This window comes from Ranitomeya variabilis, chromosome 3, assembly GCF_051348905.1.
Source record: "Ranitomeya variabilis isolate aRanVar5 chromosome 3, aRanVar5.hap1, whole genome shotgun sequence".
In the NCBI taxonomy this organism is placed as follows: domain Eukaryota; kingdom Metazoa; phylum Chordata; class Amphibia; order Anura; family Dendrobatidae; genus Ranitomeya; species Ranitomeya variabilis.
In genome coordinates, this window is record NC_135234.1 from 347,189,452 (window position 1) to 347,204,947 (window position 15,496).

Consider the following 15,496-nt stretch of genomic DNA (forward strand, 5'->3'; position numbering starts at 1 on the left):
GTTCCGCTTTCCATTTCCACTTGATTGACATATGATTAGTGATGGGCAAGCTCATGGATGTTGAGGTCCAGCGGGTTCGGACGAACAGTTAAAAAACGTTCAGATCGGGTATCAGAACAATACCCGAACCCGGATCCCATTCACATAAATGGAAGGGCCCGAACATCAATTGCATGACAGTGCAGCAAACACTGCCTCTGATTGCTACTCCATTAGCCTATGCCTGCTGCCGCTAATAACAGCAAGAGGTGCCGGCTGATGGGAATATTCATCAGCCAGTGCCTGTGCTATAATTAAATAAATAAATAAATTACTGTGGCTGCAACTGTCAGCTGCCATCTTTTTCATGGCTGGTTGTCAAGAATAGAGGGGTCCCCATGCCATATTTTTAAAAATTATTTAAATAAATAATTAAAAGGCAGCTGGGGGCTGGTATTCTCAGGCTGGTAAGGGGACATGGATATTGCCCCCCCAGCCAAAAAATAGTAGCCCACAGCTGCCTCAGAAAAAGCTCATCTATTAGATGCAAAAATTCTGGCGCTTTGCCCAGCTCCTCCCACTTGCCCTGTAGCGGTGGCAAGTGGTGTTAATTGTGTGGGGTTGATGTCACCTTTGTATTGTTTTTTTACAACATGCCCACGGGTTAGTCTTGTAGACACCTCTCTATTACTAATCCTATAGTTATATTGTAAATAAACACAGAGTCATGTAGGTGTTCGGTACGGACCCTGAACTTTACTGTTCGGGTTAGCCCATCTCTACACATAATCGCATATATGTGATTTACATATCTGCATAGATATGTGTGGAGTAGAATAGAACACTGAGCAATGTGGCTGAGACTCTAGCAGGCACGTAGCAGCAAGTAGGCAAATCTCAACAACTGCTGGAACCAGCAAGCAAACCCAAATCCTTTGTGTATTACACGTCATTAGTAGTGTTGAGCGATACCATCCGATACTTGAAAGTATCGGTATCAGATAGTATCGGCCGATACCCGAAAAGTATCGGATATCGCCGATACCGATACCCGATACCAATACAAGTCAATGGGACACCAAGTATCGGAAGGTATCCTGATGGTTCCCAGGGTCTGAAGGAGAGGAAACTCCCCTTCAGGCCCTGGGATCCATATTAATGTGTAAAATAAAGAATTAAAATAAAAAATATTGATATACTCACCATCTGACGCGCCCTGGTTGTAACCGCCAGCTTCCGTTCCTAAGAATGAGCGCTTGAAAGTTCTTAGATGACGTCGCGGCCTGTGATTGGTCGCGGAGCGGTCACGTGACCGCTCCGCGACCAATCACAGGCCGCGACGTCATCTAAGGACTTTCAAGCGCTCGTTCTTAGGAACGGAAGATGCCGGTTACATCGGTAAGGTCCAGGCTGCGTCGGAGAGGTGAGTATATCAATATTTTTTATTTTTATTCTTTATTTTACACATTAATATCGATCCCGATACCGATTCCCGATACCACAAAAGTATCGGATCTCGGTATCGGAATTCCGATACAGCAAATATCGGCCGATACCCGATACTTGCGGTATCGGAATGCTCAACACTAGTCATTAGGATTCGGCAGGCTGCACTATATATTTGTAAGAGACCTCCATAAGTGCAGACAGCATGGGTCTGTATGCTTTCAAAATGCCAGGGTTACATTTAAGTCCCAGTCCAACTCTGGCTTTAAGACAAACTTTCCATATAGCAGGATTGGCATAATTTGAAGCTCTTGGATCTCAAAGCAAAATCTTTAACGGGGGTACTCAACTATCATCAATTATCTATATTATTGATGATGATTGGTGATATGAGTTTCAAGGGCAACTGCAAGCCTACAGATAGAGTGGGGGAAATAAGTATTTGATCCCTTAATGATTTTGCAAGTTTGCCCATTGACAAAGACAAGAACAGTCTATAATTTTAAGGGTAGGTTAATTTTAAAATTGAGAGACAGAATATCAAAAATGAAATCCAGGAAATCACATTGTATAAATTATATAAATGTATTTGCCTTTTGCAGTGAGACATAAGTATTTGATCCCCTACCAACCATTAAGAGTTCTGGCTCCTATAGAGCAGTTAGACACTTCTAATCAGCTTGTTACCTGCATTAAAGACATCTGTCTTACACAGTCACCTGTATAAAAGACTCCTGTCCACGGACTCAATTAATCAGTCAGACTCTAACCTCTACAACATGGACAAGATCAAAGAGCTTTATAAGGATGTCAAGGACAAGATCATAGACCTGCACAAAGCTGGAATGGGGTACAAAACCATAAGTATTACGCTGGGTGAGAAGGAGACAACTGTTGGTGCAAGAGTAAGAAAATGGAAGAAATACAAAATGACTGGCAATCGACATCGATCTGGGGCATCATGCAAAACTTCACCTCATGGGGTTTCCTTGATCATGAGGAAGGTGAGAGATCAGCATAAAACTACACTGGGGGGAACATGTTAATGATCTCAAGGCAGCTGGGACCACAATCACAAAAAAAAAATGGGTAACACATTACGCCGTAAAGGTTTAAAATCCAGCAATGCCCGCAAGGTCCCCCTGCTCATGAAGGCATATGTGCAGGCCAATTTTGCCAATGAACACCTGGTTGATTCTGTGAGCGATTGGGAGAATGTGCTGTGGTCAGATGACTCAACTCGCCGTGTTTGGAGGAAGTGAAATGCTATGACCAAAGGAACACTGTCCCCACTGTCAAGCATGGAGGTGGAAACATTATGTTTTGGGAGTGTTTCTCTGCTAAGGGCACAGGAATACTTCACTGCATCAGTGGGAGAATGGATGAGCCATGTACCATAAAATCCTGAGATACAACCTCCTTCCCTCCACCAGGACATAAAAAATGGGTTGTGGCTGGGTCTTTCAGCAAGACAACAAAGGAGTGGCTCAAAAAGAAGCACATTAAGATTATGGTGTGGCCTAGCCAGTCTCCAGACCTTAATCCCATAGAAAACTTACTGAGAGAGTTGAAGCTCCGAGTTTCCAAGTGACAGCCTCAAAATCTTAATGATTTAGTGGTGATCTGCAAAGAAGAGTGGACCAAAATTCCTCCTGACATGTGCGCATATCTCATCATCAACTACAAAAAATGTCTGACTACTGTGCTTGCTTACAAGGGTTTTGCCACCAAGTATTAAGTCTTGTTTGCCTGAGGGATCAAATACTTATTTCTCACTGCAAAATGCAAATACTTTTATATAATTTACACAATGTGATTTTCTGGCTTTTATTTTTAATATTCTATCTGTCTTTGTTAAAATTAGCCTACCCATAAAATTATAGACTGTTCATGTTTTTGTCAGTGGGCAATTTGCAAAATCAGCAAGGGATCAAATACTTATTTCCCCTACTGTACATTCACTGTTATCAATGAAACTTCATTTTACTATTTAAAGAGAACCTGCGACCAGAAAACATGCTATTAACCTGCAGATATGGCATTATTAATCTGACCCGCGCCTTCACTTAGGGGAACGCGGTGACTGAACCAGCACCGCCTCTGTGACCGAAATCGCATCCCTGTCAGAGGAAATAAAGTTAATTTTCTCCCAGCAGCGTTCAGCTAAGTGCAGTCTCTGAGCAGGTTAAAGACGTACTTATTAACCAGCAAAATAACCCAATATCTGCAGGTTAATCATATTTTTTTTCTGGTGATAGATTCCCTTTCACAATATTCTTATGCTTTAGGTACATGGTATTTTTGGTCACTGCACTTTATTTTTTTGAAAAGACATGAATCCGGAAATAGAACAACATAGATTTAACTCCTACAAATATACTACAAGACAAAGGCTGGGCAGTTAAAAGGAATACAATTGTATTATCCTTATTCAGCTACTTTAATCACTAATTTGAAAATTGTTGTCACAATTTATCAAAGTATTTATTCCAGCTTTCTGGCATAAAACACTTTTGAAAAATGGATGTGCAATATGAAAATTGCACAAGTATATTGTGACTTTTGATGTTTTCAAACAATTTTCAGGCAGCTTTACCAAAATGGGCGGGCGTTAGGAGAAGCTGAGTCGGTAGCGGTGTGGCTAAGCGCAACTGTCAAATTATTCAAAAGTGGCTGTATTTCGTGTGCCAGAAATATAACTCTAGTCATTAACTGGAGTAATATGTGTGGCAAGAAGCATGGAGGCGCATGTCACTGAGACAATAAGCCAAATTCATTAAGTGGAGTGCACCGCTTAATGAATTTAGTGAAGACTGACATGACTTCAAGGGCATGGTATAATGCCACCAATAAGGAGGGAAAATCATAGCTGGTCCAATAGCCTATGCATTGAATGTAACAGTCATGTTAGGGTGATTTAGGATAAAAAGAGTTTATCTGAGCTGACAGCTTAGCAATAGGAAAAGTCATAAAAAATTAGACAAATCCTCTACACAGTAATGTGATGTACAACTTCAGCAGCAAAGAAGATTAGTGCAGTAGTCAGTGAATAATACATATATTCAAATGATAGGGGGAAAGAGAGGTAAGAGAAGTGTCAGCAGCAATGTCAGACTCAGTATGATTGATCAGTGATATCAGTCCTGTTGCATTTAAATTGCAATTACACATTTTCTTCATTCATAATGCATTAGAAAGCAGCAGCAAGGCAGAGCAATATTTAAAATAAATTCTGAGATAAATGTCAAAGATAGTGTGCTTGCTTCTCACAATTGACTGTACTGAGCTTTTTGCATTGCTCGTGCAATCCTTTATGTGAAAGGGGATTGAGCGTTGAAGACGTGAATCTAGCTCTGATGGGAGATGAATCTCTTGCTAGGATGCAGCAGTATGGGTCTTTGTGTTTGCGATTTTTTTGTTCTCATCTTACTCTACTCCTACCTCACCTTTGTATACTGTATAGGCTTCAGTTGTCAGCTTCAGTGAGCTGGCAGTTGTATTGTTTACAGCAAAAAGGATTTTAGTTATTTTTTAAAGTGATGAGTGCACGAGACGGAGAGGGGAAGAAATGACTCATAAGTAGAGAACGGAGCTAATATTTTCTAATAAGATATATTTAAATTTATTGTATATTCAAATGTGATATTGATTCATACAAAACTTACTAATTTTTGAATTGATGCTTTTCATGTATAAGTTCCAACATTTGCTGATTTCAAACAATAATGTATTAATAAACTTCCTTTCACTAAATAATTTCTTCTTTTCATACATATGTAAGAAAAAGGATAACATTCAGGATAGAGGAATACAGAATTGTGTCTTTTTCTACCTGGTTAACTCTTACCTGTGCCACTTTCTTTACCTACACTTGTGACATTGTGAAGGTCATTGCATTTCAGACAGCAGAACTAAATGGTAAGCTCCATAGAACAGAGACGTAATGTGTCTGCATAAAATACGTTGTGTACATCTGTGTACACCCTGCCCTCTAGCAGAAGAACTAAAATTGTATTTATAGTAATGTATTTATAAAATGCAGATATGCAATTATTAGAGCGCCCACAGCTTTTATAAATCATAGGCTGCTATTAATTTTCTGCTGTCATGGAATAGCAGTATGCATACTTTAATAGCTGTAGCTCTTAAAATCGTGTAATGTACATTGCTTTTTACATTTTCACGTTGGGATAATTCTTAAATGCATAAGGCTCTTTCTTGCAGCCTCTTTCCTTATTTATTACTATAAATGGACAGGCTTTGTATTTGAAGGCATCAGCTTCTTTTCTAAATCGATTCTGTGGCTTGAGGTGTCTTCGATATGGAACATTGTGAGCTGTGAAATTGCTGTTCCAAAGGGGTTACTGCTGCATGGGTCATATATCCATCCTTGAAGAATTCATATTAAAATCAGCATTGAGAAAAGGCAAAATATAATAGGAAGTCACACATCTAGAAGTTTATTCAGTAGCTTTTCCATATGATTAAACCCCATCACAATCAGGGCATCCTTGTTGCAGGATATTGGGAATTTCCAACATAACTGAAGTGGCTCTGGGAAAGTAGGGGGATTACATAGTTAGCAATGTTTTTTCTTCTTTTGAGAAGATTTCTCATGTCAAACTGTAAAACAAATCCCAGAAAACCTTTTTAAATACAAACAGGTAGGTTCATACCAGTAGTGTAGCTACCGGGGGGGCAGAGGGGGTGGTCGTTCTGGGTCCCGCGCTCTGATGGGGCCCACCTGGAGCTGCGCTACTTTAACTTTATAGACGTGGCAAGCTTGCCTATACAGTTACACTATGGGGCAGAGTAGGAAGATTCGATCTCCTGTGCACTTCCAACCTGACGCTATGGGGCCCTTGAACAGGAGGGGGCCCGGTGGCAGCAGCGGGCCACCCATCAGTCATCACAAGTTTAACTGCATCAGCTAGATACCAATATAGTTGATAGCAGTGAGGATAAAGGGAGCGACAAGGTCCCTCTCCCATCACCCCCCTCTATGCCTGACGTCAATGATGCAGACCCTGATAACAGACACAATGACGTCAGTACAATGCATTATACTATATAGAGGCATATGGGCAATGCATTATACTATACAGAAGCTGATGGGGAAGGCATTATATCATATGTAGGCCTTTTGGGAATGCATTATACTACATAGAAGCCTATAGAGAATGCATTATACTGTATGAAGGCCTATGGGAACTGCATTACACTATATAAAGGCCTGTGGGGAGTATATTATACTATATGGCAGCCTCTGGGGAGTTCTTTATACTATATGAAGGACTATGTGATGCATTATACAATATGAAAGCCTATAGGGAGTGCATTATACTATATGGAGGCCTATGGGGAGTGCATTATACTATATGAAGGCCTGTGGGGAGTGCATTATACTATACAGAGGCCTATGGTGACTGCATTATTATAGATTGCTTTACCATCTAGTACCACAATGCAGGTGCAGTAATAGTGACTTATATGGCAACAGCAGCTTAGCATTGGGATTTCAGCAGGATAAGGAGATTGTGCAGGTTGGGGAGACATGGGGACATTGCCTAAAATGTGAGAAGACAGGTAAGTCTCTGTGGTAATCTCTGTAGCTGAGTCCTGGCTGAAGAAGTGCTCATGTCAGTCTGGACCTGATAGAAAAGTGAATGACTCCATCAGAAAGAACGTCAGTAGTAAGTCACTATTTGTAACTGTACCATAATCTCTTATATGTTCTGCAGACCTGGTATTTACCAATATATGGTAACTATATGGCAGTAATATCAGTGTTTTTTACTTTGTATAGAGATTTGTATTAATAACAGCGGGACCATCTGCTGAGATTATACAACATCCATAATTAGGGTGCACCACCATAGTTGTAATCAGGGCTTTCTGATCAAGGGCCCCCTCAAAAGTCCCCCCCCCTGAACCAAAACCTTAGCTATGCCTCTGGTTGATACATATGCAGTACCCTATACTAAGCACTTTGTTGAGAATTCCATTGAGATCCCCCCAAAAAACAGAATTCTGATGCAAATCCTGACAGAGCCTTGACTGAGCTATTCACTATTAAAGGGAATCTGTCTGCAATCTTTTGTGATGTAATATGAGGACAGTATAAGGTAGGGGTTAAAGCACAGAATTCAATAATGTGTCACATGTCAGGCTGTGTGATGTTGTTTACTTACACAAAAGGTTTTATAACTAGGATATTATCATTGTTCTGACTAGCTGGCGCATTTGCAATGCCAACTCTGCCCCCTCCTGTGATAAGCAACTCACTGTTTATAGAGTATGTACACTACCGTTCAAAAGTTTAGGGTCACTTAGAAATTTTCTTATTTTTGAAAGAAAAGCAGTTTTTTTCCAATGAAGTTAATATTAAATGATTCAGAAATACACTCTATACATTGTTAATGTGGTAAATGACTATTCTAGCTGCAAACGTCTCATCTGTAATGCAATATCTTCACAGGTGTATAGAGGCCCATTTCCAACAACCATCACTCTAATGTTCTTATGGCACTTTGTGTTTGCTAACTGTGTAAGAAGGCTAATGGATGGTTAGAATACCCTTGAAAACCCTTATGTAAGTATGTTTGCACAGCTGAAAACAGTTTGGATGATTAGCAAACCAATAAACCTGACTTTCCTGTGAGCTTGTTGAGAATCTGGAGCATTTTATTTGTTGGTTCCATTAAATTCTCAAAATGGCCAGAAAAAAAGAACTTTCTTGTGAAACTCAACAGTCTATTCTTGTTCTTAGAAATGAAGGCTATTCCATGTGAGAAATTGCCAAGAAACTGAAGATTTCATACAATGGTGTGTACTACTCCCTTCAGAGGAGAGCACAAACAGGCTCTAACCAGAGTAGAAAGAGAAGTGGGAGGCCCCGCTGCACAACTGAGCAACACAAGTACATTAGAGTCTGTAGTTTGAGAAATCGACACCTCACAGGTCCTCAACTGGCATCTTAATTAAATAGTACACGCAAAACCCCAGTGTCAACATCTACAGTGAAGAGGCGACTCCGGGATGCTGGCCTTCAGGGCAGAGTGGCAAAGAAAAAGCCATATCTGAGACTGGCTAATAAAAGGAAAATATTAATATGGGCAAAAGAACACAGACATTGGGCAGAGGAAGATTGGAAAAAAAGTGTTATGGACAGACGAATTCAAGTTTGAGGTGTTTGGATCACAGAGAAGAACATTTGTGAGATGCAGAACAACTGAAAAGATGCTGGAAGAGTGCCTGACGCCATCTGTCAAGCATGGTGGAGGTAATGTGATGGTCTGGGGTTGCTTTGGTGCTGGTAAAGTGGAAGATTTGCACAAGGTAACAGGGATATTGAATAAGGAAGGCTATCACTCCATTTTGCAACGCCATGGACAGTGCTTGATTGGAGCCAATTTCATCCTACAACAGGACAGTGACCCAAAGCACACCTCCAAATTATGCAAGAACCATTTAGAAAAGAAGCAGGCAGCTGGTATTCTATCTGTAATGGAGTGGCCAGCGCAGTCACCAGATCTCAACCCCATTGAGCTGTTGTGGGAGCATCTTGACTGTATGGTACGCAAAAAGTGCCCATCAAGCCAAACCAAATTGTGGGAGGGGCTTCTGGAAGCATGGGGTGAAATTTCTCCAGATTACCTCAGCAAATTAACTGCTAGAATGCCAAAGGTCTGCAATGCTGGAATTGCTGCAAATGTAGCATTTTTTGACGAAAGCAAAGTTTGAAGGAGAAAATTATTATTTCAAATAAAAATCTCTTTTTCAAACCTTCTCAATGTCTGGACTAGATTTGTAATTCATTTGGCAACTCATTTGATCAATAAAAGTATGAGTTTTCATGGAAAATACACAATTGTCTGGGTGACCCTAAACTTTTTAACGGTAGTGTACATATACAGTAGATCCCAGTGTGATCGAGGTTAGCTTTTCAGCCCTGCTTCATGCTAAATCAAAAAATTCTGATTGTGTCAGAACCGCTGCACCCGGTAAACTAAGTTATACACCATACGATTCAGCGTCTCTTTCTCTACATCATGCTTCTCTCAGATGAGGTATCTAATACCCTATACAGATTCTCTTTAAGCCAAGTTCACATCACGTTTGTGACAAGTTCTGAAAAATGTGATTCAGATGCAAACTTCAATGAGGTTATTGACTATTATGAGACAAATGGAGTCACTTTATCCTTTGCATAACCTCTTTACACCATGTTCACCTTCTTGAGGTGGGCACAAAAACATGGTTGATTATGCTTTTGTGGCTTTTTGTAGACACTGCTGAAATTTGGGCCAGACAGAACATAAAGTTACATAGTTCACCTCAATAACGTCAATGCCCCGTTTAGGGTTGCATCTCAATCCCCTTTTTCAGGGCTTGAATATGGAAGGTCTGATGGATCTACTAAGTTGTGGCTAAAATGCAGTATTACGTTGGGACTCCAGCCCAACAATGTGCATCTTTTTCAGACATATATAGACGTATGGTAGACTACACTTTTGGGCACATCAAAAATGAACTTACCAGTACTGTGGTTACAATGAGTGTGCGGTTTGTCAGGGACTCGCTTATATTTGGCCCTCGTCCTTTAGCAACTTCAGTGATGTTTAACCCATCAGTGGGGTTCCATGTTCCCACCTACGAATAAATAACAAATATCCATATTATACATATCTTACCTAAATAAGTCAATTGTGAGATGTTTTGATGTTTTGCAGGGAGGTGATTTCAAGAATAGTTAATATTTATAGAGAACAAAGCCAGGTTTACATGGAATGTTGGAATATTGAGGAACAACAGGAAAAAGACATATGCCGAAAACAGAGATCACCTATTAATATCGAATGTTAATTGAAAAATACAAGCCAAAACATTAAAAACAGTTAAAAGAACCCAAAGACTGTGAAGTGCTGAATAGACCAGACCACAATAGAGCTGTAGTCCACGCTATGTAGTCATATAAAACACAGGATACAGTAAACATCATACACATGCTGAGACTATTAGGTAATAATAATAAGAATTATGATAGTAAGGATTAAACTGGCAATTCAAAAAATCGCAAGCAAATATAAATAGTGACTAGGGTTGAGCGAAACGGGTCGGCCATTTTCAGAAGTCGCCGACTTTTGGCAAAGTCGGGTTTCATGAAACTCGACCCCTGTGTGGGGTCAGCCATGAGGTCGGCGATCTTCTGAATCTGGTATCGGAATTCCGATACCGAGTTCCAATATGTTTGCGATATCGGGAATCGGTATCCATATTTAAGTGTTAAATAAAGAATCAAAATAAAAAATATTGATATACTCACCCTCGGACGAGCCCTGGTACTAACCGGCAGCCTTCCTTCCTAAGAATGAGCACGTGAAGGACCTTAGATGACATCGCGGCTTGTGATTGGTCGCGTGACCGCCCATGTGACCGCTCGCGACCAATCACAAGCCGCGACGTCACCACAGGTCATTCACGCGCTCATTCTTGGGAAGGAAGGCTGCCGGTTAGTACCAGGGCGCGTCCGAGGGTGAGTATATCAATATTTTTTATTTTGATTCTTTATTTTACACATTAATATGGATCCCAGGGCCTGAAGGAGAGTTTCCTCTCTTTCAGACCCTGGGAACCATAGTATCCCATTGCACTGCATTGGGTTTCGTGTTTCGGCCGACCCCGACCCCGACTTTTTTATAGGATTGGCCGATTTCACTCGACCCGACTTTTGAGAAAGTCGGGTTTCGTGAAACCCGACCCGATCCTATAAAAATAAAAGTCGCTCAACCCTAATAGTGACCAAACATACATATTATACTGTCAGCACAACCTTGTAATTAATCCTGATCGACCATAGGTCAAAACAAAGGCATGATGGAAACATTTGTGTACTGAACAATGAGAAGATAGAGGAGAAAACCCCACATGTATCACCAAATGTGTGGCTCCCTCAGGGGCAGGATTCATGCTGCCTGTGGTTTGGGAAGCATAAACCAAGTTCCAGGTTCATTTTAAAAACACAAATGTATCATCTTGGTCTGTATTTTTAGAAAGCATTCAGCAGATAACACAAATGTATAAAAGAGAACACAAACAAATGCTACTACTGTGAGTCACATAAACCTCATATAAGTAAACCATTGCAGAAAATCAAGGCAGCAAGCACTTGGGATGAGTGTGTACATAAATCAGCCTTCAGATCTGTATGTGCCACTTGCGCGGGTTTATACCGCTGTTTTGTTTACATTATTTGACATTTATTGGTGGGCGCATCAGAGCGCTTATCGCATGTTCAAGTGTTGCATGGGTTAAAGCCGAGTCTCCATGGAAGCTGATCCAGTTTATTATAGGATTACCTATTGACTGAAGGATGCAGCTGCACATCCCTGTTATGGATACACGGAAAGCTCATGTTGACTCAACAAACAGATTATGAAAACAGCATGGCTTGGGAAAACAGCAACCAATGTACTATATCAATTACCATAAATTGTGTGTTAGGCTATTCAATAAAGAGTAACTGACAAAGAAACAAATAAACACAGCATAGAAAGGAGGCATTTATTAACTCGGCTTTGATTCTAGAATGTTTTATTTCTTTTTATTTAATTTGTTTGTTATTTCTAGGTACAAATTATTAAATATCTATTTTATCTCACCATCAGAGTTTTTAAAACTCTTGTTTAAAAAAACACACAATATGTTATTTTAACTTAACCATATTTTTTACAAGTAAATATGTTAGGCACCAGGATTCTCCCGCTGCACAGGCTATATCCTAAGCCTTGTCTGCTTCTGTGGGTGCTGCTGAGCAAAGACGTCTGTCCCAGCATCTTGCTCAGGCTTGTGCTGTTCATCTGGTTACTGCTGGCTCTTCAGCCAAGTCTATGGTAACCAGAAGTAGGCAGCGACGAACGGAAGCTCTGGAGGCTATGTCCAGAAATTTCCCTTCTGAGCATGCTCGTGATGTGGCAGCTTCTCATTGGTGGTCGGTCGTCAGCTGTCCTGGTGATGTGGCAGCTCCAGATTGGTCCGCGAGCAAGGTCCTGTCCAACTAGACATGAACTGAATATATAAAAGGGTCTCCGAGGTGCACGTGGGTGCGCTAGCATCATTCACATTATATGTGTGTATGTGACTTTGCATCAGTATGGTCTTTAACAGCATGTGCTCAGGGTCGGCGGTAAGCTGTTAGAATTCCAGTTTTCTGGAGAGGAGTTTGTCTGTATGAATTCAGGGCTGGTGTCTAGCCATTAGAATTCCAGCACCTCCAGAGAGGAGTTGGTTGAGTGCTTTTGCTGACTATGTGAAGACTGTTTGGTTCTTACCCCGTGAGTGGGCTTCATTCCCCTGTCAAGTTACCAGGGAACGTATCTAGTGTCATTTCTGTTCTGTTACTGTGTGCAAGTGACAAAGCTCTATAGAAGAGCATCTATTTCGTTACTGTGTGCGAGTGACACAGCTCTATTGCAGAGCATCTATTCTGTTTCTGTGTGCGAGTGACACAGCTTCATATGCTGTTCACTGAGTGGCATTAAACTTAGTGTGTGCAAGCAATCGCTCACTGTGTGCTCCGTCAGTGTTCATATTAGCTGCAGTTTATCATCTCTGCAGGGTAGAACCCAAGTTATGATTGCACTTCTCTATTAAATTAATTTAGTGCAATCTGCCAACCCTATCAGTATACTAGCGCCAGTGTCTGGCTAATAATGGTAGACAAGCAGTCTCTACAGCAGTATATCCAGCAGCTGGATGGCAGGTTGTCCACACTTGAGCCGGTGACTTCAGCTGTGTATCTATCCGCAGTAGCGGTACAAGCTCCCAGCGAAGCTGTCTCTAGGGCTTCCATGGTGACTTCTGCTCCGTATCTTACATCTTAACCTACAGTACCTGTGAAGTTCTCGGGGGACAGCAAGGCTTGCAGGGGATTCGTGAACCAGTGTTCAATTCAGCTGTAGTTACTCGCCTCATGTTTCTCATCTGAGCGAGCAAAAGTGGGATTCGTAGTGTCCTTGTTGACGGACAGAGCTTTGGAGTGGGCTACGCCACTGTGGGAGTGTAAAGACTAGGTGGTTTGGAGCACCTCATACTTTCTAGCCACTTTGAGACAGGTCTTTTTGGGCCCCAGGTTACCCCCTACGCCAGACTTCTACTCTTGGCATTAACCCAGGGTTCTACCATGGTTATCCAGTTTGCCATCCAATTCCGGAATTTAGCATCTGAGTTGGAGTGGACAGACAAGGTTCTTATTCTCATATTCTGGAGGGGCTTTACTGACCACGTGAAGGATGCTTTGGCCACTAGGGAGATTCCAGCTACTCTGGAGGACTTAATATCAGTGTCTACTTGCATTGACCTGTGGCATGTAGAGCAGAGGTGTCAAACTGCATTCCTCGAGGGCCGCCAACAGGTCATGTTTTCAGGATTTCCTTAGCATTCCACAAGGTGCTGGAATCATTCTGTGCAGGTGATTAAATTATCACCTGTGCAATACAAGGAAATCCTGAAAACATGACCTGTTGGCGGTCCTCGAGGAATGCAGTTTGACACCTTTGATGTAGAGCATGGGTTGGAGTGAGCCCAGAGTAGACCAAGGATTCGGTTAGCTCCAAACTTTGCCTATCCTTTGGAATCTACCGCTCAAGCAAGCAATCTGGTAGAGTCCATGGAGTTCTCTCGGCCGAAATCTAAATCCCATCCAGTATGTGTTCTTCCAACCTGCTGTGTTTGCAGGTAGGCTGGACAATACGCCTATAAGTGTCCCAGGCATTCTGAGAGACAAATGTGTCTTTTGTCTATCAGTGGAGGTTCTGTAGACATGGTAGATACTTCCTCCAAAATAACCTTTAAGGTGTCCCTATCCTATGGGTCAAATACTCTCTATGGTGAGGCCTGTGTGGATTTCGGAGCTGAGGTCAATTTTGTATCTTCTGCCTTCGTTTTGTGGCACACCATTCTTTGGTCAGGCTCTATAGCACTGTCAACACTCGGGTGGCAAATGGGTCCGCACTCCCCAATCAAATTACGCATCTGACGATACCCCTTATCCTTAAGGTTCCTCCTGAGTATTAGGAGAAAATCTCATTTCTGGTGCTCTCTAATGGCATAGATGAGGTCATTTTGGGCCTACTCTAGTTGCATCATCATTCTCACCAAATCAATTGAGCTACAGGGAGCACACTGGGTTGGGGTAAGCCGTGTATGGGACACTGTCATGACATTCAAGTTTCCATTGGGTTGTCTGAGGTTACTGCTAACCTAACCTCTCTACCCAGGCAGTATTGGCAGTTTGCTGATGTTTTCTCTAAGAAGGCCGCTGAGATCATTCCTCCTCATCGCCCCTACGACTGTCCTATAGACCTCATTCCGGGAGCTGAGACTCTTCGTGGGCGTGTTTATCCTCCGTCTCTCCCAGAGACTGAGGCTATGTCTGAATACATCAGGGAGAACCTGTCAAGGGGGTTTATCAGGAAGTCTGTGTCACCTGCTGGGGCTGGTTTCTTCTTCGTCCAAAAGAAGAGTGGAGAACTACGGCCCTACATTGATTATAGGGGCTTAAACGCTATCACTATTAAAAACAAATATCCTTTGCCACTCATCTCTGAGCTCTTAGACAGACAGCAGGGTGCTAGGGTAATTACTAAATTGGATCTGCGGGGTGCCTATTACTTAATATGTATTCGAGAAGGAGACAAATGGAAGACTGCATTTAATACTCGGGAGGGTCATTATGAGTACTTGGTAATGCTGTTCGGTCTCTGTAACGCTCCTGCCGTCTTCCAGGACTTTGTCAATGACATTTTCTGGGAGATATTATCCACCTCCATGGTCATCTACCTGGATAATATACTTATTTTTTTTCCTATCTGGATACTCACTGTAGAGATGTGGCCAGAGTCTTTGAACTCTTGCATGCTAACTCTCTCTATGCCAAACTAGAGAAGTGTGTGATTGAGCAGTAGTCCCTATCATTCCTGGGTATATCATTTCAGCCAAAGGTTTGGCTATGGATCCAGCCAAGGTGGAATCGGTGTTGAACTGGCAGGAGCCACATTCCCTTAAAGCGGTG

At 41.7% G+C, this 15,496-nt stretch overlaps 1 protein-coding gene across 1 annotated transcript in view; it reads right to left on the reverse strand.

Moving 5' to 3' along the window:
- GRIK3 (glutamate ionotropic receptor kainate type subunit 3) overlaps positions 1-15,496 on the reverse strand; it is an 811,677-nt gene that overhangs the window by 222,036 nt on the left and 574,145 nt on the right. The window contains exon 9 of the mRNA XM_077295874.1: positions 9,964-10,077. Within this exon, the coding sequence (XP_077151989.1) occupies positions 9,964-10,077 (114 nt within the window). The remainder of the gene's footprint in view (positions 1-9,963; positions 10,078-15,496) is intronic.